The 9,679-nt window shown below is 33.8% G+C and overlaps 1 protein-coding gene across 1 annotated transcript; it reads left to right on the forward strand.

Moving 5' to 3' along the window:
* Positions 1-1,068: 1,068 nt before the first annotated feature.
* Positions 1,069-3,512, forward strand: LOC139852674 (glucan endo-1,3-beta-glucosidase 6-like). The gene is made up of 2 exons (XM_071841997.1): positions 1,069-1,673; positions 2,201-3,512. The coding sequence occupies exons 1-2, from the start codon at positions 1,327-1,329 to the stop codon at positions 3,303-3,305; spliced, it is 1,452 nt and encodes a 483-aa protein (XP_071698098.1). The 5' UTR covers positions 1,069-1,326; the 3' UTR covers positions 3,306-3,512.
* The last annotated feature ends 6,167 nt before the right edge of the window (positions 3,513-9,679 follow it).

Raw genomic sequence — 9,679 nt, forward strand, 5'->3', positions numbered from 1 at the left:
ACCCAAACATTAGTCGAAGTACACATCGAAAAAGATTCATCTTCTAAATGCACCATAATTGAGTCATGAATATGCTTCGGGTTAGCGGACTTCACAAAAAAGAAAAAGAGAACCCTCATTGTCCAAATTGGAAGTAGATTTAGCAACCGCAATAACATCCCCAAACAATTGTCCACAATTGAAGTGTTACCTTTGGAAACAAACGACACCGGGATCCCTAAGATCTCAAGTCAAGCAAAACGAAAAAACTTTTTTGCTATCACCTCAAATGGGGACACCATCACGAAATCAGGGGCATTAGCATTAGTTAAGTTGTCATAACTAACTAAATCACTACAAACGCAAATGCAACCAAAAACACCAAACTTACTAACATGAGAAACCTGTGCTGTTGAAAAAAATTAAAAGTAAGAGACCTTTGTATCAACAATTGGAATCAATCAAAATAACCGATAAGTGCAATTGATTATTCACATAGGAGTTGGGAAAAAAATTACACCGTAATTGATTGCTAGTTTTACCTTTGAGCTTCTAAATTACTCAAACGAATATCTTTTCACATTACCTATGCTTAGTAAACATTAAACAGCATAATTTAATTTAAGAATAACTTACACAAGCACTAAACAAAAGTATATAAAAACCAAAAAAATAAAGATAAACTAATAAAATAATATTTCCACAGCTTGTTCTATCTAAAACTATGTGAAAGAGTTACTTTTTGTTCTGATACTTGAAGTGGGGATTCTTGACTTCACTTCAGGTCACACAGTCACACACCATGGGCCTCTTCCAACTTGGATGTCCTTTGCATTAACTTAATTCTGAGTATTTCTTATATTACCCTTAAAATAAACATCTTTATATAAGATTATAATATTCTTTCTTATTCTTGTTTATTTGATTTGATTTTTTTCTACCCATGATTGATTATATTGCATTCTCAAGCTGGGATCTTTTTCCAGCTAGGTTTAGTTATATCAAATCTCCACCTTTTATTGTTCATCTCAAATCTCTCCATTAAACTAACTTTTGAGTTGTCTAAACACCCTAACTCTCAGTTCTTTTTTGCATCCAAGAGCTCAACCTGAAGTTTTTTTTTTTCAATCATTCTTGTATTTCTCGTTTGGATTTACAATTCTTGATTGTTTTTCTTATTTTTCTAGTTAAATCTTTTGTGGGTTTTGGTTATTCATACAGTATCTCCACCTGGGTACCCACAAAATCTTATTCCATTGTTGGGTTTCATCACTTTCAGCTCTTTTTTCAAGAAAAAGATTACCTTTATTGATCTTATTTACTTCTTGTTCAACTTGAGCATACTCAATGAAGAACCCAACTAGGGTTTATCAAGTTTGTCTGATACTTTTGCTGATTCCATTTTTTTGTTGGATGAAACCAGTGAATGGAATTGGGGCTAATTGGGGGACCCAGTCATCTCACCCACTGCCTCCAGAAACAGTAGTGAGGATGTTGGTGGAAAATGGGATCCAAAAAGTAAAGCTTTTTGATGCAGATTATGGTGCACTAAGAGCTTTGAGCAAGTCTGGAATTCAAGTTATGGTTGGTATTCCTAATGACTTGCTTGCTACTATGGCTGGTAGCATGAAGGCTGCTGATAAATGGGTTTCAAAAAATGTTTCAGATCATCTCTCTAATAGTGTTGACATCAGGTGTAGTAGCTCAAATCTTAACTATCTTTCTAATTTTCAGCTTATGGTAGCTTATTAGAGCTTACCTTTCATGGTATTGTTTGATTGTTTGATAAATATCCAGAGCTTATGGAAGGAATAAACAATAAACTTTAGAAAAATTAGCCACTTTAGCTTTAAAGCTAAACTCCTAACTTATGAGATGATGATAAATTATATAATCACCCTCTATAATGTATTTATTTCCCTTTTAGTTAATTCACTTTGTAATTACCCTCTATACTGTATTTATTGTCCTTTTAGTTGATTCACTCTCAATTACCTACTTTATCAACACTTGTAAAAAAGTAATAAATTATCGCTTTCAGCTTTCACTTTAGTGCGATGTAGATGATGTCCGAAATGATATCCTTTGTACTTTGTAGAGTCTTGACATTCTTTCGTATTCATTGCTATATGAGTGTTCTATATGTTTGAATGTTTGATAATGCTTGTGCAACGATGAATATGCATAATGAATTATCTTCTTGTTATTTGTGGTCAAACAGATATGTAGCAGTTGGGAATGAGCCATTTTTGGCAACTTATAACGGTTCGTTTTTAAGATACACTTTTCCAGCTCTTCGAAACATCCAAGCTGCTCTTGTAAAAGCGGGTCATGGGAACAAGGTTAAAGTCACAGTACCTCAGAATGCAGATGTCTACTCGAGCTCAACTTCGGCCCCATCTAGTGGTGACTTTCGAGCTGACATTCACGACTACATTTTCCAAATCACCAAATTTTTGAATGACAACGGATCCCCTTTTACCGTCAATATCTACCCCTTCATAAGTCTTTATATCGATTCCAATTTCCCAGTTGAATACGCGTTCTTTGATGGTCAAGCAACTCCGGTGAATGATGGTGGGACAACTTACACCAACATGTTTGATGCCAATTACGATACCCTTGTGTGGGCCCTACAAAAGAATGGGTTCCCAAATATGGGAATTATAGTGGGAGAAATCGGGTGGCCTAGTGATGGGGACCGAAATGGTAACATCGAGTATGCTCAAAGGTTCATGCAAGGGTTCATGACCCATATAGCCCAGGGGAAAGGGACACCTATGAGACAGGGGCCGATTGAAGCATATTTATTCAGTTTAATCGATGAAGATGGAAAAAGCATTCAACCCGGAAACTTTGAAAGACATTGGGGAGTGTTTTACTTTGATGGTCAACCGAAATACTCGTTGAACCTTGGAACAACACAAACCGGGGCCCTTGTTCCAGCTCGAAACTTAAAATATCTACAACGGAAATGGTGCGTATTTAAGGATTCGGTTAGGTTGGATGACCCTTCAATAGCTCAAGCGGTAAGTTACGCTTGTGCCCTTGGGGATTGTACTAGTCTTGGGTACGAAACATCTTGTGGTGGATTAGATGCTAAACAGAACATTTCATATGCTTTTAATAGTTATTATCAGATAAACAATCAGCTTGATGAAGCATGCAAGTTCCCTAATGTTTCCACTATCACTAAAGAAGACCCTTCAACCGGAAGCTGCAGGTTTGGGATTATGATTGAGCCGTATTACGGGGGTGCTAACAAACGGGTCAGTTTGGGTGGTTTACTTGCAGGACTAGCTGTGTTACTGCTTACAGTTCTGTAAATGATTTGTATGGTTTCATGTCTCAAACATGTGATCTTATTTAGTGAAGAGCATCTGTCTAATTGTGATATTTGAGCTCTTCAATTTTGTATGCAACTTTTAAAATTTATTAGTAGCTTTTTGTCACTTGAATTTTTGTGGTAATTTTAGGTCAAAAGCTGGCATCTTTACTGTTGTGATCAGTTGGATTTGTCATTTTTTGGTCATACATGATAAACTTGCAACTTTACCTTTGTTCAAATACTGGTAAACGTTTATGTAAAAAATTCTTGAAAGTCATTTTTTATTTATCTAGGGTAAAATAATGTATTTTCGTTTTTTTTTTTTTTTTTACTGAAACATTGTTGTTGGTTGAAGTTGATGAAACCTTGACATGTAACTTTGAACTTGGTTGTATTTCCGGTCTTTTTGTGCTGGCATGCTTATTTATGGGGCGATACAGGATTAGGATCACCATGTTATCGTTATTGATCAGACTTTTTTGCTCCCTTGTTGATCAGACTTTTTTAACTAAAGGTTGACGGAGGGATGATGATTACAAATTTTTGAAAATAAAATGATAAAAGCAAAATTGACGTGACTGCAATAATATGAGTATTGTTGAGATTCTAACCTCGAAGGGTTGATCCTTAGTTAGAATGGTTGAGATGGAAGGGGTGTTGGGGGTTGACTTTTGTCGAGCTTCCAAAATGATCGTAAGGTATTGGGTTGGATAAAGTGTGTGAATTGACCTCCTATATGACACTTAGCCGTGTTATTTATAGCGTAGTAACTAAAGGTTATTAATATAACCGTTCTTTCAAAACTGTCATTTCTTAACTACTATTCAAGAACGTTCATATCAGACCTACCACCTGCTCCGCATCTTCTTACGTTGTCTGAGAAATCTGAACACGTGTCATGGTCCTGAATGCCAACGTGGCAGAGAGAACGCTACACCTTGACACCGCGTAGCGCATGTTTAACTTTGCCTCATGCCAATTTAATTAATAATCTGCTCAATACTTAAGCGAAGTACAACTCATACACCATGCGTTGCACGTAACCGTGGCATGGCGTGACTCACGTCATTAGCTATCATTAAGAGTCCTACTAGTAGAATATTAGTAAAAGTTTGCCAAAGAAAAGATCAAGACTCAAGAGTGCATTTTAAAGGTATTGAGTAATAAAAACAGCCAAAGGGCTATTTGCCTAACAATATTAGGATAACTCATCAACTCTACGTAAGTTTCAAGTTTTGGGTACAAAATGTTTGATACCATATTGTAACGCCCTCGTAGCTAAATCAATGGACTAACCAGATTACAAGCTAGATATTTTCAAGTTTCAATTAAAATTATAGTGAAAAATATTAATTAGCCACTAATTTAGTCTAGTATTGAAAGTATTGAAAGGTTATATAAGGCTTGTTTGGTCTATTGTAACATAGTTTAAGCTTTTATCGATGACCTTGTCATTAAAGAATTTTTCCTAAGCCTCACACATACTATATCCGTGATATAACAGAAGGGAATCAGTGGCAGAGAGAGTGAAACTAGTGTAATGGGTAAAAAAATAAATAAGACAAAATTACATGGGTTTGCAAAAAACTACACAGATAGTCCAAACTTGATTTTTTTAACATTTTTAGTCCCGAAGTATGCATTTTATTCGCGGATAGTCCAATCAGCTGACAGACGTTCAACTAATTCTGTTTGTTGCTTGCACGTGCCAAGCCAGTGAGGGTATTTTCGTCATTTTTTATCTCTGTCGTTGTTTTCTTACATTTTCTTTTCTCCTCTCCGTTATCATTTTATGAAGAATTGTGTCTTTTATCAAAAAAAAAAAAAAAAAAAAAAAAAAAAAAAAAAAAAAACTACTACTAACAAATATACCTTTCAGTTTAATAACTCTAGTTAGCTTAATCAAATGTTCACTTCACATTCTCCTAACTTGTAACAAAACTCAACTCGAAATCTATTTGTCTCAAGTAAATCACAATCACACCAAAATGGCCAATAACACTAAATTACCGACATATGAACACAATAACAAGAGTCGTGAAATGTCCCGTTCTTATTGATTAAAAACGTTCCATATTAATTGATTTCGTTGCGAGGTTTTGACCTCTATATGAGACGTTTTTCAAAGACTGCATTCATTTTTAAAACAAACTATAACCTTTATTTCATAGATAAAGGTTTTAAAAAGCTTTACGTAGATTATCAAATAATGATAATCTAAAATATCCTGTTTACACACGACCATTACATAATGGTTTACAATACAAATATGTTACAACAAAATAAGTTTCTTGAATGCAGTTTTTACACAATATCATACAAGCATGGACTCCAAATCTCGTCCTTATTTAAGTATGCGACAGCGGAAGCTCTTAATAATCACCTGAGAATAAACATGCTTAAAACGTCAACAAAAATGTTGGTGAGTTATAGGTTTAACCTATATATATCAAATCATAATAATAGACCACAAGATTTCATATTTCAATACACATCCCATACATAGAGATAAAAATCATTCATATGGTGAACACCTGGTAACCGACATTAACAAGATGCATATTTAAGAATATCCCCATCATTCCGGGACACCCTTCGGATATGATATAAATTTCGAAGTACTAAAGCATCCGGTACTTTGGATGGGGTTTGTTAGGCCCAATAGATCTATCTTTAGGATTCGCGTCAATTAGGGTGTCTGTTCCCTAATTCTTAGATTACCAGACTTAATAAAAAGGGCATATTCGATTTTGATAATTCAACCATAGAATGTAGTTTCACGTACTTGTGTCTATTTTGTAAATCATTTATAAAACCTGCATGTATTCTCATCCCAAAAATATTAGATTTTAAAAGTGGGACTATAACTCACTTTCACAGATTTTTACTTCGTCGGGAAGTAAGACTTGGCCACTGGTTGATTCACGAACCTATAACAATATATACATATATATCAAAGTATGTTCAAAATATATTTACAACACTTTTAATATATTTTGATGTTTTAAGTTTATTAAGTCAGCTGTCCTCGTTAGTAACCTACAACTAGTTGTCCACAGTTAGATGTACATAAATAAATCGATAAATATTATCTTGAATCAATCCACGACCCAGTGTATACGTATCTCAGTATTGATCACAACTCAAACTATATATATTTTGGAATCAACCTCAACCCTGTATAGCTAACTCCAACATTCACATATAGAGTGTCTATGGTTGTTCCGAAATATATATAGATGTGTCGACATGATAGGTCGAAACATTGTATACGTGTCTATGGTATCTCAAGATTACATAATATACAATACAAGTTGATTAAGTTATGGTTGGAATAGATTTGTTACCAATTTTCACGTAGCTAAAATGAGAAAAATTATCCAATCTTGTTTTACCCATAACTTCTTCATTTTAAATCCGTTTTGAGTGAATCAAATTGCTATGGTTTCATATTGAACTCTATTTTATGAATCTAAATAGAAAAAGTATAGGTTTATAGTCAGAAAAATAAGTTACAAGTCGTTTTTGTAAAGGTAGTAATTTCAGTCGAAAGAACGACGTCTAGATGACCATTTTAGAAAACATACTTCCACTTTGAGTTTAACCATAATTTTTGGATATAGTTTCATGTTCATAATAAAAATCATTTTCTCAGAATAACAACTTTTAAATCAAAGTTTATCATAGTTTTTAATTAACTAACCCAAAACAGCCCGCGGTGTTACTACGACGGTGTAAATCCGGTTTTACGGTGTTTTTCGTGTTTTCAGGTTTTAAATCATTAAGTTAGCATATCATATAGGTATAGAACATGTGTTTAGTTGATTTTAAAAGTCAAGTTAGAAGGATTAACTTTTGTTTGCGAACAAGTTTAGAATTAACTAAACTATGTTCTAGTGATTACAAGTTTAAACCTTCGAATAAGATAGCTTTATATGTATGAATTGAATGATGTTATGAACATCATTACTACCTTAAGTTCCTTGGATAAACCTACTGGAAAAGAGAAAAATGGATCTAGCTTCAACGGGTCCTTGGATGGCTCGAAGTTCTTGAAGCAGAATCATGACACGAAAACAAGTTCAAGTAAGATCATCACTTGAAATAAGATTGTTATAGTTATAGAAATTGAACCAAAGTTTTAATATGATTATTACCTTGTATTAGAATGATAACCTACTGTAAGAAACAAAGATTTCTTGAGGTTGGATGATCACCTTACAAGATTGGAAGTGAGCTAGCAAACTTGAAAGTATTCTTGATTTTATGTAACAAGAACTTGTAGAATATATGAAGAACACTTAGAACTTGAAGATAGAACTTGAGAGAGATAAATTAGATGAAGAAAATTGAAGAATGAAAGTGTTTGTAGGTGTTTTTGGTCGTTGGTGTATGGATTAGATATAAAGGATATGTAATTTTGTTTTCATGTAAATAAGTCATGAATGATTACTCATATTTTTGTAATTTTATGAGATATTTCATGCTAGTTGCCAAATGATGGTTCCCACATGTGTTAGGTGACTCACATGGGCTGCTAAGAGCTGATCATTGGAGTGTATATACCAATAGTACATACATCTAAAAGCTGTGTATTGTACGAGTATGAATACGGGTGCATACGAGTAGAATTGTTGATGAAACTGAACGAGGATGTAATTGTAAGCATTTTTGTTAAGTAGAAGTATTTTGATAAGTGTATTGAAGTCTTTCAAAAGTGTATAAATACATATTAAAACACTACATGTATATACATTTTAACTGAGTCGTTAAGTCATCGTTAGTCGTTACATGTAAATGTTGTTTTGAAACCTTTAGGTTAACGATCTTGTTGAATATTGTTAACCCATTGTTTATTATAACAAATGAGATGTTAAATTATTATATTATCATGATATTATGATATATAATATATCTTAGTATGATGTATATACAGTTAAATGTCGTTACAACGATAATCGTTACATATATGTCTCGTTTCGAAATCATTAAGTTAGTAGTCTTATTTTTACATATGTATTTCATTGTTAATACACTTAATAATATATTTACTTATCATTTAACATAATTAACCAAGTGTATCAATATCTTAATATGATTCATATGTACCTAGTAAGACGTTGTTATAACAATAATCGTTATATATATCGTTTTCGAGTTTCTTAAATTAATAGTCTCATTTTTATGTATATAACTCATTGTTAAAATACCTAATGAGATACATACTTATAATAAAAACATGTTAACTATATATATAACCATATATATGTCATCGTATAGTTTTTACAAGTTTTAACGTTCGTGAATCACCGGTCAACTTGGGTGGTCAATTGTCTATATGAAACATATTTCAGTTAATCAAGTCTTAACAAGTTTGATTGCTTAACATGTTGGAAATATTTAATCATGTAAATATCAATCTCAATTAATATATATAAACATGGAAAAGTTCGGGTCACTACAGTACCTACCCGTTAAATAAATTTCGTCCAGAAATTTTAAGCTGTTGAAGGTGTTGACGAATCTTCTGGAAATAGATGCGGGTATTTCTTCTTCATCTGATCTTCACGCTCCCAGGTGAACTCGGGTCCTCTACAAGCATTCCATCGAACCTTAACAATTGGTATCTTGTTTTGCTTAAGTCTTTTAACCTCACGATCCATTATTTCGACGGGTTCTTCGATGAATTGAAGTTTTTCGTTGATTTGGATTTCATCTAACAGAATAGTGAGATCTTCTTTAGTAAAACATTTCTTCAAATTCGAGACGTGAAAAGTGTTATGTACAGCCGCGAGTTATTGAGGTAACTCAAGTCGGTAAGCTACTGGTCCGACACGATCAATAATCTTGAATGGTCCAATATACCTTGGATTTAATTTCCCTCGTTTACCAAATTGAACAACGCCTTTCCAAGGTGCAACTTTAAGCATGACCATCTCTCCAATTTCAAATTTTATATCTTTTCTTTTAATGTCAGCGTAGCTCTTTTGTCGACTTTGGGCGGTTTTCAACCGTTGTTGAATTTGGATGATCTTCTCGGTAGTTTCTTGTATAATCTCCAGACCCGTAATCTGTCTATCCCCCACTTCACTCCAACAAATCGGAGACCTGCACTTTCTACCATAAAGTGCTTCAAACGGCGCCATCTCAATGCTTGAATGGTAGCTGTTGTTGTAGGAAAATTCTGCTAACGGTAGATGTCGATCCCAACTATTTCCGAAATCAATAACACATGCTCGTAGCATGTCTTCAAGCGTTTGTATCGTCCTTTCGCTCTGTCCATCAGTTTGTGGATGATAGGCAGTACTCATGTCTAGACGAGTTCCTAATGCTTGCTGTAATGTCTGCCAGGATCTTGAAATAAATCTGCCA

This window comes from Rutidosis leptorrhynchoides, chromosome 6 (genome assembly GCF_046630445.1).
Source record: "Rutidosis leptorrhynchoides isolate AG116_Rl617_1_P2 chromosome 6, CSIRO_AGI_Rlap_v1, whole genome shotgun sequence".
Taxonomy (NCBI): Eukaryota; Viridiplantae; Streptophyta; class Magnoliopsida; order Asterales; family Asteraceae; genus Rutidosis; species Rutidosis leptorrhynchoides.

What these genes read in the sequence shown, in the direction of transcription:
- LOC139852674 (XM_071841997.1), top strand. Translation starts at nt 1,327, where the DNA reads ATGAAGAACCCAACTAGGGTTTATCAAGTTTGTCTGATACTTTTGCTG. An exon ending in TCTAATAGTGTTGACATCAG is followed by an intron (nt 1,674 to 2,200) that starts GTGTAGTAGCTC and finishes GTGGTCAAACAG; the next exon opens with ATATGTAGCAGTTGGGAATG.